The sequence below is a fragment of the Mycteria americana genome, unplaced genomic scaffold, assembly GCF_035582795.1.
Source record: "Mycteria americana isolate JAX WOST 10 ecotype Jacksonville Zoo and Gardens unplaced genomic scaffold, USCA_MyAme_1.0 Scaffold_46, whole genome shotgun sequence".
NCBI lineage: Eukaryota > Metazoa > Chordata > Aves > Ciconiiformes > Ciconiidae > Mycteria > Mycteria americana.
In genome coordinates this window covers 1,263,199-1,279,120 of record NW_027445633.1, presented here as the reverse complement: position 1 = coordinate 1,279,120, position 15,922 = coordinate 1,263,199, and the positions used below count along the sequence as shown (strand labels likewise).

The 15,922-nt window shown below is 52.4% G+C and overlaps 1 protein-coding gene across 1 annotated transcript; it reads right to left on the bottom strand.

The window, feature by feature from the left end:
* Window positions 1–6,131: 6,131 nt before the first annotated feature.
* LOC142403906 (olfactory receptor 14C36-like) lies at window positions 6,132–7,079 on the bottom strand. The gene has a single exon (XM_075490207.1). It carries the CDS (start codon window positions 7,065–7,067, stop codon window positions 6,132–6,134), a length of 936 nt encoding a protein of 311 aa, XP_075346322.1. The 5' UTR covers window positions 7,068–7,079.
* Between the last annotated feature and the right edge of the window lie 8,843 nt (window positions 7,080–15,922).

The following is a 15,922-nucleotide window of genomic DNA, read 5'->3' as shown; positions in this document are numbered from 1 at the left end:
AGAGGTTGCACTGCAGACTTCCTGAGGTCCCTTCCAACCTCAGCTCTCTTGTGATCCTATGATGCTGTTGGGCCCTTTTTCTAACCGGAGCAGAGCAGATGTTTATGGGGTGTGAATCCTCCTGTGCTGTCAGTGACCATCTAAAATAAAACATCTCAAGCAGTGAAGAGAGGTCGACACCTCAGTGTGACTTGCTCTGGGAAAAGACTGAGGAGCCCTGGGCAGGGAAGGGTTTGGGGGCATGGACTCTCTGCAAGACAGAAAATGATCTTGTTGTAATCCCTGTGAGATGTCAGTTAACGTCAATGGAAATGAAAGTAAGGAGAACTGAAGAGAAAGAGCCAAAGCCAAGAAATGTGTCAAAACCCTTTTCAGCTTTATTTCAGTCTTTAGGGGGATTTCCTTTTTTCGAAAAGGAAAGTGTTGTCCAGAAGTGGGAATGGATGTAGGACACAAATGCCTTCAGGTACAGGGACACAGACACCTGGTGCCAGTGGAGATGCCCCGGGAAGCCCTGCCCAGCCTCCACCTGCAGTTTGCAAGGTGCTCTGCTCAGCCACAGGTCCTCTCTGATAGACGCCAATGCCAGACCAGCTGCCTAGAAAGGTGCACAAATGTTTTTGTTTGTTTACATTTAAAATAACATACCAGCTCATTTTCTTGAACTGAATCATTTCAGTACTTTCAAGAAATGGCAATGTTTTCCCACCATGACAGAATGGGAATTTCCTGGGAGTGTGCTAATGGCAGGAGAAGAACTATTGATCTTCCCCTGTACATGTATTACCACTCCTCTGTCAATTATTTCATCGCCTCGTCCTTCAGGTGTTTCCACCTCACCTAACTAAATAGCCATGCCTAAGGACATCTTTTCAGTAGACTATGTGGACATATGCCCTTCCCATTGCTCTCAGATTTCCTCCTCTGCTTGCTCTTTGGTACTTCAGATGCCTCTCAACTGTCTGGTTTCTGCTCTGAGCTTCAGGGACTTAGAAAGTTGCCCCATCTTTCAGAATTCTAAGTAACTCTTTAGTCAACATCTTAATTGTGTTTATATCTATCCTTTCTTATGTCTCTGTCTCAAACTGTTCTTGTACGGAAATCCCTTGTGAAAGGTGGGCCACGTTAGATGCTGCTTAGACTTGGCATACAGCATAGGAGACATTTTTAAACTTTATTAAATTGTATCATGTTTAATTTTTGTTTCCTGGCAATGAAGAGAAAGCTTTCTGTGCCTGTGTGCAGCCAGTTCTCTAAGGAAAGCAGGCGGGAGCTGGTGCAAAGGAGCTGTACCATCCAGCTGCAGCCCTCAGTGGAGAAGTCTGATGTGAGGAAAAGTGATGCAAGTCCCAGGTGGCTGATGAGGGAAGTCGTGGGGTGGGGGAAGTGAGGAGTAAGGTTGTCCTTACAGTGTCAGACCTCAAGGGACTGCTTCTCCTGCCTGTCCAGATGCCTTCAGAAGACCCTGTGGATCAATAACCATTGTAGAATGCTGCTATCACTTCTTCTATAAACTGAAACAGGATAGAAAATATCCTTCAAATAAAAAATCCTCCTTTATGAAATCTTCCTTAAAATCTTCATCATTTACTACCTAACTGAAACCTCTCCAATTAGGTGTACAAGTCTTGAGGACTTGAAGAAAGTTATGGGAAGAGACATGGCTCATTAGGGCTTTCTGTATTTTAATGAGCCCCATGGCGTGTTTGGTGCTGAGTCCATGAACTTCAGGTACTGAGAAGAGACTGAAGAAACCTCTCAAGAAGTCAAAGTCAGAAGCAAAGCCCAAAGTACCTTGAAGCATTAATGGGCCCCTCTGAGGGCCATTACTGACAAAGCCTCCCAAGGGACTCGTTAGAGCAGGTAATTGGAGGCCATGATGACAGGCAGGCAAAGGCAAAGTGCAGGCAGTGCTGATGCTGAGAAAACCCTTGGCTTGTTGGATGAAGGAGGATGGCCATGCCCTGACCCCCAGCCCCTGGGAAGGGAGATCCAGTCCCTCCGGTGTGACTCAGGGCTCTTCCTTGGGATGTGGGGAGTGCAATGCCAAGTGAAGGACAACGGTACGACACCTCCCAGGCTCCCCGGGGTGGGTGCGAGGAGGCAATGAGACCCCATTACCATGAGGACGATGTGTCTCCTCTTAGGCCTTTGTGGCAGGGACATCAGCCATAGCCAAGGGGACAAAGACCTTGGTTCTGTCAGGGCCTTTCAGCCTTGTCAGCGCCCTTGGCCATCTGCACCACACGCCTTCCTACACTGTCCCATGCCTCTGCCTGTTTCCCTGCAGGCTGCAGACACCCAGCGTGCTTCCCCACCTTCTTCTCACCCCAGTATGTCCCTACCTGTGCTGCTGTCTCTCCATGCTCGCCAGCTCTTCCTTGAAACACAAAGCCATGGGCTGATCGAGACTCCCTCTGGGTGATGGTTTGCACCACAGCACTACATTCAGAATGACAGTTCTTTATCGTGAGGTGCACTCTGGACCTCCAAAGCTGCAGCTTCTGGTGCTTTTCCTTCCTCATGCTCTTTCCCGCTACCAAAACAACTGCCATCATCTCTGAAAGCAATTTTCAAGCTGTCCCCGAGCTACCACTATTCTTCCCTCAGCCTCCACTTCACCAGGCTAAAGAAGCCCAGGTCTCTCAGACTCTCCACACACGACCCCTAAGCCTATCGTGGCAGAATTTCTCTGGCCAAGTAAGAGGTCCTCCCCCTTCCTCCAGAATGGGGAGCCCCACACTGGGGCACACTACTGCAGATGTGGCCACAGCAGTGTTGAGTCAAGATGGACAATACCTCCCCTTGCCTACGTGGCCACACTCCTCCCAGTGCAGCCCAATGTGCTCATGGCCATATTCCTGTGTAGCACCACTGCCTGCTATGGCATTCCTAGTAATGCCCAAACCCTTCTCCTTGAGGTTGCTCCTCAACCAGTCATGTCTGAGCCTGCCTTGATGGACGGGTGTTGTGGTTTAACCCTGGTAGACAGCTCAGTCCCACACAGCCGCTCACTCACTCGTGACATCCTATGGTATGGAATATCCCTTTGGTCAGTTGGGGTCAGCTCTGTCCCCTCCCAACTTCTTGTGCACCCCCAGCCTACTTGCTGGTGGAGCAGCATGAGAAGCAGAAAAGGCCTTGATGCTGTGCAAGCTCCGTTCAGCAGTAACTAAAATATCGCTGTGTTATCAGCACTGTTTTGGTCACAAATTGAAACCACAGCAGTATACAGGCTACTAGGATGAGAATTAATTCCATCCTAGCCAAAAAGCAGTACAACAGTTTGGTTCTGCCCCCTGATGTAGAACATCAGAAGGTCAGAAGGAGAAGATCCCTTCTCTTTGGAAAACTTCTTGAGGTTTCTGTTGGTCAAAGCCCAGAGTTTCTCGAGGTCCATTTGGAGTGAAGTTCCACTGTGACAGAGGTTATTATGTGTGTGCAGATGGCTCACCTGGCTTGTGGTGCCTCTAACATGATCACAGCAATAGGAATGAAAGGACATGACGGCTAATAAAGAGAGAGAGGAGATTACCATTACCATGAGGATGATAAGTCTCCTTATATCAGTTAAATGAAATTGCAGTGGGAAAGCCTGGAGCTCTGCCTTGGGATAGATGAGGAGCCTGTCGAGAGCTTGTGAGTGAGGATTAGCAGGCAGACCAACATGGGTGACCTTTCAGTGGGTGTCTGTTGTTGACTGCTTGATCAGGAAGAAGGAGATGAGCCCTTCTTCAGGCCACTGGAAGCCGCATGTTCGCACACCCTGGTCCTCCTGGTCTTGGAATTCAACCACCAGGCTTCTGGAGGACATGGATAATAACTTCCCAAGCATGGTGAGATGGGGTTAAGAAAGCCAAAGCCCACCTCGAGCTGAATCTGGCAAAAACAGTTTCTACACCTACATAACAAGCAAAAGGAAGTCTAAGGAAAATGTACATGGTATATGGTCCAGCTTATGGAAAATCCCCAGAGAGTCAATGTCTTCCTCACCTCATTCTTTCCTGCTAGGACCAGCCTTCAGGCACCACAGGGCCCTGAGACCATAGGGAAATGTGGAGTAAGGGAGACTTACCCTTGATGCAGGAGTCTCAGGTTAGGGAACATTTAAACAAAGTGAACATAGCTGAGCCTATGGGAACTGAGGGGATGCACCCACGAGCGATGAGGGAGCTGGCCAATGTCACTGCGAGGCCACTCTCGATTCTCTTTTAACTCGATTCTCGATTCTCTCTCAACTGCTGTTCACATGGAACCCTGCTCCACTTCGGCCTTCAAAGCTCTCGTTTGAATATTTGCTACTCCCACCAAGATCTGCACCTGCGGCGGTCATGGTTACTGGGAGGGGTTCCTGAGGAGTGGAAGGAAGCCATTGTCACTCCTGTCTCCAAGAGGGGCAAGAAGGAAGATCTTGGGAGCTGTCAGCCTGTCTCCTCTAACATCCTCCTGGACGTGCTGATGAAGTATAGGTTAGATAAGGGGAAAGTGAGGTGGACTGAGATCTGACTGAATAACCAGGGCCAGAGGGTTGTGACCAGCAGCACAAGCCCAGCAGGAGCTGTGTTGCAGGGCACCAAAGCTCAGCCCTCAGTCTGGGAGCTGCCAGCAGGCAGTGCCAGTGGCTGCAGCTCCCAAGAGACCCCTGAGCCCATGAGCAGCAGTGAGTCCTGTTCTGACCATGGAGAGCTGTGCTGGCTGCAGAGGAGCTGCTGGGAGTACTGGCTTATCTGGGGGTGAATTTAGAGGTAAGGGCTGATAGACGGGGTGGGGAAGGTTGTCTCAGGTACACATGCTGGGCACAGGTACTGAAAAACCACAGCAAAGTGATGTGGCTTCTGGGTCAATGCTGCCTTCAATGCAGGCCCTGACACAGGGTCCCAGCTTCCCCCTCATTCCACCCTCACGGGGACAATGGCACTAAGAGATGGCAAGTGGTGGACACCAATCCTCCTCCAGCCACTTCCCAGGCCTGGTGGAGCACCAGGACAGCAAGGACTTCTGGCTCTGCATCGTGAGCATGCTTTAGGATAGCTGAACACTGGGTATTATCTTGGAGTAGCTGAACACCAGCATTTTTCTCTCAGAGGAAATTTCCAGCCCTGGTGAGCTCCTGTCTGATCTCTCCCTATCCCTCCTCTGAGCTGGCCTGGTGCTCCCAGCCCCTTCTCCATGCTCCTCACAGGGCCCCAAGCTGGCAGTGATGCTCTGCAGAGCAAGTGGGCTGTGGGACCATGGAGTGACTCCACACTGGCTGTGCTGGTCAGGGAGGGAAGCGGCTGCAGCTGGGTGTGCAGCAGTGCCACTGAGCTCCTTGCCAGGGGTCTAAAGCTGTGGAAGGAGCTCAGAGCATTTCTCATGACTCAGGATGTTTTCCAGTGTACACATTGAACCACCTTTAGGCTTTGACTGAAGGAGATGTGAATCACTCTCCAGTCTCCTTTTGCTGATCTTGTTGTGTCCCCACAGCCACCCCTGGGATCGCAGAGCCCTTATTTGCTTGTGGATACTTATATATATCACTTTGCCTGGGTGACTCCACCTTGGATGGTCCCTTCTTTTGGGATGGCCACCCCCAGGCTCATCATTTACTTGTAGATGCCCTCTTCTGTCCTGGGGACTCCAGTTTCCCCTGCAGAAAGATAGGCAGCTACCATTCAGCTCTGCTGCATGTGGGAGAGCCCTGGGCAGGGAATTTGAAGCGCATTCGCCATCTGCAGTGGCACTAGGGACACGCAAATGAGAGCTGAGTCCAGCCCTCCCTCCCCAAAATGTCTCCCAGTGCCCTCTCCGTGTGAGCCCACTGAGAACCAAGCTCAGCAACAGGCCATGGTGAGTGCAGTTCCTGGAGCCTAGTCAAGACTTCAGCAGGAAGAAGAGCCCAGCCTTCAGGAGCTGCCATGGGGAGATACCATATATTACAGAGATTCTCCTCAGGAAGCCAGCTCTGACACTCTGATGACACATTTAGCAAAAGCCTCTGCATTATTTGGCACAGTAGGATCATGCTTCTGGAGATGTGGAGTGAATACAAACATTCCTGTATGAACATGATCATCCCAGATGAAAAACAAATAAAGCACAACCTTGTCCTGGAAAAAGCTAAGAATAGTCTGTGAGGAGAGATGGGCAGCTTAGTGCTGCTGAAGGTGAACACATGGAATCAGTTTCTTCACTGCTTCTTTGAGCTCCCTGTTCCTCAAGCTGTAGATGAGGGGGTTCAATGCTGGAGGCACCACGGAGTATAGAACTGCCACCACCAGATCCAGGGATGGGGAGGAGATGGAGGGGGGCTTCAAGTAGGCAAATATGCTAGTGCTGATGAACAGGGAGACAACAACCACGTGAGGGAGGCACGTGGAAAAGGCTTTGTGCCATCCCTGCTCAGAGGGGATCCTCAGCACGGCCCTGAAGATCTGCACATAGGACAGCACAATGAATACAAAACACCCAAATCCTAAACAGCCAGAAAACACTAGAATCCCAACCTCGCTGAGGTAGGAGTGTGAGCAGGAGAGCTTGAGGATCTGGGGGATTTCACAGAAGAACTGGTCAAGGGCATTGCCTTGGCAGAGGGGTATGGAAAATGTATTGGCCGTGTGCAGCACAGCATTGAGAAACCCACTGCCCCAGGCAGCTGCTGCCATGTGGACACAAGCTCTGCTGCCCAGGAGGGTCCCGTAGTGCAGGGGTTTGCAGATGGCAACGTGGCGGTCATAGGCCATGACAGTGAGAAGGGAATACTCTGCACCAAACAAGAAGAGTACAAAGAAGACCTGTGCAGCACATCCAGAGTAGGAGATGGCCCTGGTGTCCCACAGGGAATTGGCCATGGATTTGGGGACAGTGGTGGAGATGGAGCCCATGTCAAGGATAGAGAGGTTGAGGAGGAAGAAGTACATGGGGGTGTGGAGGCAGTGGTCGCAGGCTATGGCGGTGATGATGAGGCCGTTGCCCAGGAGGGCAGCCAGGTAGATGCCCAGGAAGAGCCAGAAGTGCAAGAGCTGCAGCTCCCGTGTGTCTCCAAATGCCAGGAGGAGGAACTGGGTGATGGAGCTGTGGTTGCACATTTGCTTCCTCTGGGTATGGTTATCTGTTGAAGAAGGAAAAGGCAGTACTGAGTTAGGCCAGACTTCTCCAAGCAAAATATATTGCATGTCTCATAGCACCCCACACTCAGACTACCTCTTTTCAGAAACAGCTTTCTGCGGCTCCCTCACTTGAGGTTTGGGTATTGCTGGCTGAGGGGACCATTCTCCATGGGTGTCTTCTCCATGGGGAGCCCAGGTAGCACAGAGATACTACGGGAGAGCTGTGCCCTTCTGGAGGGCACCCTGCAGCCCAGCAGGACACCCCAGGGAAACAGCTGAATGTCCTGAAGGTGCCTGGAGGAGCCCTGGGCACTTTGCTCCCACAGACACATCTGCAGAGCTGGACCCAAAGGGTCGGCATCTGAAGAGAACCTGAACCTGCCACCCCCGACCCCCACCCCCTGCACTGACTCAGCAAATCCAGCAGTGAGAACAAGGGCAGCACAGGCAGGAGGGGATGGCAGTGAAATGCCACAGTGCTCCTGCCAAGGGAGGAGGGACACGCAAAGACAGATGGAAATCAGGGGTTTGTCCTTCTCTGGGCTCTGGCTGCTGCAGGGGCAAGGATGCCCGAGACCCCATGGGCCTGAGGGCAGAGGCTCTGCTTAGGCTGGGAAAGGAGACCCGGGAGGAGTTGCTCAGGGGAAGGTGTCTGTGCTGCAGGGACAGCAGGGAGGTGCCCACATCCCCCTCCCCAGTGTTTCTGGCAGCAGCTCCCTCTCACTGCCTGCCCGTGTCTCTGCTGTTTGGAGCTGTTCCTGCCAGGAGCCATCTCCCTGTCCCCAGCTCAGCTCCCTCTCAGTGCTCACAAACCCCATCCCACTTGCCGTGCGCTCACCTCTGCCTGCAAACACCTCGCAGGGGCAGGGCACTGCCCAGGGGCATCTCTGTGTGTGCAGGGACTAAAGACCAGATCACAGGAAACCTGATGTGGCTGGAAAGGGGAAGGTGTTGCTGAGTTGGCTGGAGGCAGCCGGGTAAAGTGCTTTGAGGTGCTTCTCCCAGACTTACTCGTCTCTCAGTGCAAGTGAGTAGGAGTCTCAAAGAGTACTCCTGAGTAGAAACAAGAATTTCAATCTCCAGTGCAGAACCCAGACAACCAAAGAGTGAGGAGAGGTCCTTGTCTTTCCAGGACCCTCTAACTTGATGTGCTTCTTGAGAAGTCCCCTTGAAATGTCATGAGGCAGAGCTGAAGCTGTGAGAAGCACTGACCCAGGCAGCACCCTCTTGAGAGCAGAAGGATCTTGCCGTGCCCTGCCCTACTCTGCCGGGGGTCGCTCCTGCCACCAAGAGCTTCTCCCTGCACAGCCGTGGGGAGTTCCCTGGGCAGGCTGAGAGCTCACCCTGGCAGGCGGCAGAGTCCTTGCCCCAGCACACAGCATGCTGGGGTGCAGGGACCCCTCTTGGAAGGACAGCCCTGGGCAGCCCTGGCTGCACACCCGGCTTCACAGCCCTGCAGCCATCCCCGGGAGAAGGGACCTGTCTTGCCCTGTCCTGCTGATGGTGCAGCAGGCAAGCCCTGCTCTGGAGCATGGCCTCTTCCTCCTCCACACCAGAAAAGTGAGGAGAGCCATCCTGACAGGTCCTATCAGCCGTGGCAAATGCCAGGTCTTGGAGACACTTCCAGGGACTCATCTGCATTGCCCTGCAGCCAGAGACTTACCGTGTCAAGGGCCGTGAAGATTTCTCCGATAGCGTGCTCTCACCTCTCCTCCCACCCCAGACTGCATTTAACCTCCTTTCACTTCTCTTATCTGCCCTCAGTGCCTGCAGGCAGTGCCCTCAGCCCTGCTGCACCTTGCAGAGGAGCTGCTCCTGGGCAGAGCTGTCTCTCTGCAGTGCTACCCTGTTGCCATGAGCTCCCTCCATCCCTGGAGCCCGACCCAGCACAAGAGTAGAGGACCAGCCCAAGGTGCCACTTTCTCAACTCCCTCTGGGGTCCCCCAAAGATGTCCCTGGGGCTCCAGGGACACCAACTGTGAAACAGGCTGAAGTCATCCAGCTGGGCGGCACACTTCTCCCAGCAGTGTCATTGCCCCTGTCAGGGACAGGGTTAGGTCCAAGAGTCACCTCTTCTTGTCCCACTATGAGACAGGACACCCGGACAGTGAAAGGGAGGAATCGCCTGTACCTCCTGTACCCATGCAAACCACGGGTGACGTTTGAGGTGCCAGAGGTGGTCCAAGACATGTGCAGGTAACTGTAAGCTCTGAGGGAGCAATTGAGAGAGACAGGGCAGCATCTGGGGTGCACATTTTGGAGGCTGGTGGGCCATTCCTTTGGCCAGTTGATGTGACAGCAGATGCCCACATTTAGGGCAATGAAGCCTGTTCCTGCTCATTATGCCCAGGGCAGCCTGTAGAGGTATTCCTCTGAGCAAATGGAATCACTGCCATCAGGAGGGCTAAGTCTCTCTCTCTCCTCCACCAGCTGCCTTTGCCAGATCTCCATTGGCAGTTAGGGTAGGTTTCTCATAGACACCCCTACATTGCCTAACCTAATTCAGGGCAGCTGCTCTGCTCAGTTGAAAGGTGAACTTCATCCTGTGGTGCTACCTGAGATGCCAGGGTCTGCAGCACAAGCCCATGCAGCCAGCAGGGACAGCACAAGACTTGCAGGATCGCCATCCCCCTTCAGAGCAGCCATGTAACAGACCCCAAGAGAACCTCAGACATGTTCAGTGCTTTCGTTCAAGCAACTGCAGTGAGGCAAGTCCTGTCCCATCTCTATCCTGTAGATGTAGGCAGTGCTTCTACCACATCCTTTAGTCATAGAATCATAGAAGCATAAGATAGAAATATAGCATTGTTTAGGTTGGAAAAGACCCTTAAGATCATGGAGTGCAACCATAAACCTAACACTGCCAAGTCCACCACTAAACCATCTCTAAGCGCCACATCTACACGTCTTTTAAATACGTCCAGGAATGGTGACTCAGCCACTTCCCTGGGCAGCCTGTTCCAATGCTTGATAACCCTTCGTCATCCCTGGGATGATGTAATCAAGGAACAGACCAATGATTTTCACAGTGTTCCTGGATTGTGGGATGTCCATAGCCAAGGCCATTTTCAAAAGCACCTTGTCCTTCCTGCAGATGAGCTTCACCTGCACCACAGGCCCTCTGGGGCTGCAGAGACACCACACACAGCAAAGCCCTCTCCTGCCAGGCCTGCACAGTCCAGCCCTGTGTCTCTCTGCTCCTGAGGACAGCAGGGTTTGCTCTCCTTAGGGACACCTCATTTCCTCTTTACATTGCCACCTGCCATCCACCCCAGCAGGCTCTGAAGCAAACCTCTGGCTTGCATGGGACCTTGGGCACTTGGTACCACCTTACTTTGTTACACCTCTGAGCTGGGCTCTGGTGCCACGGCTGAGGTCCAGCACATCTCTGCTCTGACATAAAGAACCTATAACAAGGGAAAGGAAGGGGACAAAGTCTTCTCTAACCAGCCTGAGGAAGTCTTGGGATCAATGACCTCACAATCTAAATTGGAGAGCTTTGATGGGTGGGCTGTTCAGTGGATAAGGAATTGGTTGGGTGGTCGCATCCAGAGGGTGGCAGTCAATGGCTCAATGTCCAGATGGAGATCAGTGATGTGTGGTGTCCCACAGGGGTCCGTCCCACTGGGGTCCGTACTGGGACCAGTGCTGTTCAATATTTTCATCAATGACATTGACAGTGAGATCGAGTGCACCCTCAGCAAGTTTGCAGATGACACCAAGCTGAGTGGTGCAGTTGACAAGCCAGAAGGACGGGATGTCATCCAGAGGAACCTGGACAAGCTGGAGAAGTGGGCCTGTGTGAACCTCATGAGGTTCAGCAAGGCCAAGTGCAGGGTCCTACACCTGGGTCGGGGCAGTCCTTGGTTGCAATACAGGCTGGGGGATGATGTGATCAAGAGCAGCCCTGCGGAAAAGGACTTGGGGGTACTGATGGACAAAAAGCTGGACATGAGCCGACAATGTGCGCTCGCAGCCCAGAAGGCCAACTGTATCCTGGGCTGCATCAAAAGAAGTGTGGCCAACAGGTCGAGGGAGGGGATTCTGCCACTCTGCTAGGCGCAGGTTAGACCTCACCTGGAATCCTGCGTCCAGCTCTGGAGCCCTCAGCACAAGAAGGACATGGAGCTGTTGGAGCGGGTCCAGAGGAGGGCCAGGAAAATGATCCGAGGGCTGGAGCAGCTCTCCTACGAGGACAGGCTGAGAGAGTTGGGGTTGTTCAGCCAGTGGAGAAGAGAAGGCTGCGGGGAGACCTTCTAGCAGCCTGCCAGTACTTAAAGGGGGCCTATAGGAAAGACGGGGACAGGCTTTTTAGCAAGGCCTGTTGTGACAGGACAAGGAGCAATGGTTTTAAACTAAGGGATGGCAGATTTAGACTGGATTGAAGAAAGAAATTTTTTACAGTGAGGGTGGTGAGGCACTGGATCAGGTTGCCCAGAGAGGTAGTGGAGGTCCCATCCCTTGAAACATTCAAGGTCAGGTTGGATGGGGCTCTGAGCAACCTGATCTAGTTAGAGATGTCCCTGCTCTTGCAGGGGGGTTGGACTAGATGACCTGTAAAGGTCCCTTCCAATCCAAAGCATTCTATGATTCTATGATCTTATTTGGGGACTTTAATGACCCTGTGTCTTGGGTTTATATGACAACGTTTGGTAGCGGTGAGGTGGGCTGAAAGGGGTGGGTTAGGTGAGATGACACCAAGAGCTGACTCCATGTCAGAGAGAGCCAGTTTCAGCTGGCTCCAAAATGGACCAGCCACTGCCCAAAGCTGAGCCAATAAGTAGTTCTAGTGGCACCTCTGCGATAACACATTGAAGAAAGGATAAAAACCAGTGTGCAGCAGCTGTAAGAGAGAGGAGTGAGAAACATGTGAGAGAAACAACCCTGCAGACACCAAGGGGAGTGAAGGAGGGGAGTGAGAGAGAGGCTGGGTGGGCACCTGGTGGCCAAAAGTCAACCCACCACCCCCTGACATGCACAGACAGCGCAGGGCAAATGCTCCTTTTGGTGTCTGGAGGTTCTTTGCATCAGCTTTTTAGCACAGCTGCCAGATGGGCCAACAAATGGGATGCTCACCTGGATCTGAAAACCTGTGTCATCCTTGTCAGCCTTGGCTCTAGTAGCAGAGAAATAGTGGAGCCTCAGCTCCCAAGGGAAGTGCAAAAGTAGACGAGCAGAGTGCAGATGCCAGGTCTGAGAGTGGCCGACTTTGGCCTATTCTGGGAACTTTCAGTGGGCAGTATGACTCAAGGGGAGCAGAATTCAGTGCAACTGCTTTTCAAGGGCAGCATCCTCTAAGCACATAAAGCGTCCATGCCGATACTGCAGCAAACAAGTGGTCATCTCAGGACACCAGCTTGGCTGAACAGGCAACTCATCAGGAAGCTCCGTACAAAAAGGGAAGCACAGAGGGTGTGGATAGAGGACCTGACTTCAAAGGAGGAATTTAAAAATAAGGAGGGGCTTAAGAAAGCCAAAGCTCCCCTGGAGTTAATGCTTGCAACGGGCTCCAAGAGCATCAAGGTGAGCTGTTAGTACTGAAGTTACACTTCAGGAACAAACAAAAATAATGTGTGGCCAGGGCTGAATTTAGTAAGAGAAGGTGCAGATATGTCTGAGGTACTCTTTGTCCTCTTTGCCTCTGTCTTACCCAGCAAGGTCTCCCAGGCCTTTGTGCCTTGAAGCAGGACTCCAGAGGAGAAAAACCAGCAGTGGATGTGGATCAAGTCAGGGGTTACCTGCGCAAGCTCAGACATTAACAGCCCACAGAACTGGCGGGGCTGCATCCAAGGGTGCTGAGAGAGCCAGCCGATGTCATAGCAAGGTCACTCTGGCTTGTCTTTGCAAGCTCATGGAGATCAGGGAAACTCCCTGACAACTTGGACAAAGCATGCTGCACACATCTTCCAAAAAGGCACATTCTTTGTGGAATGGCTCATGTTTAGCCTAATGTAACCTGAGGACCACCAGAGCCTTTCCCACAGAGCTGCTTCCTATACCCAGGCAGTCGCAGGCCTCTGTCTTTGCAGGGCCTTAGCCCACCTCAAGAGCAGGACTTGGGATTTGTCCTGATTGCATATCATGAGGTTCCTATTAGCCCATCCCTCTAGCCTGGCTACGTCCCTTGGGATGGCAGTCCTGCCCGCCACTGTAGTGTCTGTGCTCCTCAATGGGCTGCCATCTACACATGTTATGAAAAAGCACTCTCTCATCTTCTTGGGGTCATTAAAAATGGGTTAAACAGGCCAGATGATTGCAGGATAGACCCCTGCAGGACTCTGCTAGCTAGAGACCTCCAGGCAGAGTAGCACGCATTGACCACAGACATCCAAGCCTGACTGTCCAACTGTTTTTTTAGCCATCTACTTATTCACCCATGTAGACCATAATGACCTTACTTGGACACCAGAATATTGTGGGGAATGATGCTGAAAGCCTTGCTGACTTAGAGCCAAAATACAACCACTGCTCTCCCCACATCCAGCAATCCTGTCCTTTCATCAGAGAAAGCAAAGAGCATGGCCAGGCACAATCTACCCTGGGTAAACCCCGTCACCTTCTCTTCCACACACCCAGAAATGAGATCTGAGCGCACACGCTCCGGGGACAGCTTGTAGTTCCCCTGCTCACCCTTTGGGCGCTTTTCAGATAGCGCATGCAGCCTTTGGGTGCTGCCAGTTGTCAGGGAGTTCCCCCAGTCTCCATGTCCTTTCAAAGATGATGGAGAGTGGCCTCTCTGTGGCATCGGCCTGCCCTCTCAGCTCCCTTGGATGCAAAACCTCCAGCCCCATGCACTGGAAAAGATTGATTTTGCTCAAGTAACTCCTGTCTTAATCCACTTTCACCACTGGTGGTTCTCCTCCAGAGTCCTGCCTCAAGGCACAAAGGCCTGGGAGACCTTGCTGGAGGAGACTAAGGCAAGAAGGACATAGAGAATCTCAGATCTGTCTACATCTGCTGTTATGAAACTCAGCAGTGGCCACTCATTCCCTTTGTTTCTTCTTTAACTGTTCCTGAAGCAGCGGCAGCTCCTCTTGGTGCCCTTGAACCCCTTGCAAGGGTCTACACTTGGGAAGCTTTAGCTTCCCTAAAACCATCCCTATTTCTAAATTACTCGTTGAGTCCCTGCATCCACCTCTTGGACGTTTTCTTTTTTCTGTGGAGCTTCTTGATGAGGTCCCATTTTAGCCAATTTTCTGTGCTGAGATGTCTGGTTGTTTTCCTGTGTACTGGTGTGGGCAGTTCTTGTGCTTGAAAGGTGGTGTCCTGAAGGACCAGCTGTACTGAGCTCTGCTGCCCTTGAGTGCTGATGCCCATGGGATTCCCACCAAAAGCTCCCCGAAGAGGCAAAAATCTTCTCCTCTAGAGACCCAGCATCTGCACTCTGCTGCAGTCCTTTCTCACTCCCCTTGGGAGCTGAGACCCCACTATTTCATCGTCACCACAGCCCAGGCTCACACTGGTTTTCACATCCCTGGTCAGCTCTCCCTCTGCAAGGACTGGATTCAGGGGAGCATCACCCTTGTTGGCCTACCTTGCAGCTGTGCAAAGAAGTTGTCCCAAGAGACCCAGAAACCTGCTGGACAGTAGGCATCCTGCTGTGCTCCCCTTCCAGTGAGTGTCAGGGTCATTAAAGTCCCCAATAAGACCTGGCGTCATTCATCGAGGGACTTCTTTGCATTGCTTAAATAAGGTTTAGTCCACTTCCTTACCCTGGTTGCAGGTTCTTCATCTCCCACCAGGATGCTGCACTAAGTGGCCTCTTCTCTGACCCTCACCCACAAGGGTTCACCCAACCTGTTGCACATCCTGTAGAGGAGCACCATATCTACGACAAGCTCCCTCAGATGGAGGGCATGCCCCTCCCCATCTTCCCGGCCTGCCTCTCCTGAACAGCCCCTGTGCACCATTGCAGCACCTCTGTGAGCTGTCCCACCACACCTCACCATTTATTGCATCAATGACAAAAGTCTATAGTGGCACATGGGACTCCAGCTCCTCCTGTCTGTGCCCCAGGCTGAGGGCATTGATGCACATTTGGGCTGCATCACCTCAGCTGTGGCACTGGGGACAAGCTCAAACTTGTCACAGGCAAAGCCAGGACCAAGTTCCCAAGACCCAATGTATGCAAATGCTTTGCTTGAGACCAGATATGGTCCCTCCATACGCTGGAGGGTAGGCCCTCCATATGCTGGAGGGGATGGCAGATGGCAATGGAAAGGCACAGAAAGAGGAAACGCTTCTCTCCCCAAGGCCAGAGAAAAACAGGCCTGGGCTCAGCATTCCTGGCAGGAGAGGGCTTTGCTGTCTGTGGTGTCTCTGCAGCCCCTGGAGGGCCTGTGGTGGAGGTGAAGCTGATCTCAAGGAAGGACAGATGCTGCTGAAATTGTCTTTGGGTGGTGCCATCCTGTGATCCAGGAACACTGGGAAAATCCTTGGATGGTTCCTTGGTTGTATCATCAAGCGGATGAATAAAAGACGGCTTTAAGAAGAACTGGCAGAGATTGGGAGTAGGCAAATGAGTGGAGATCCCGGTGTGATGTGCTTCCTGCTCGTGAAGTGCCCTGCATCGACTGGATGGAGGTGGGTCAGACCCTGCCTCATTGCAGTGGTGGGATTCAGTTGCTGGCCAACAGAAACTGATTCTATCAGACATGCCACCTGGAGTGTCTGTCTCGCACCCACTCTGAAGGCGGATGCCTTTCCCGTAGGTCCTGTGCGGTCCCTGCCAGCCACACGCGGTTGTGCTGGAGAGCCCTGGCATCTCACATAGCACGACAGGCCTGTATGTGGCCGCTGAGCAGCTGCCCTGAATTAGGTTAGGCGATGTAGGG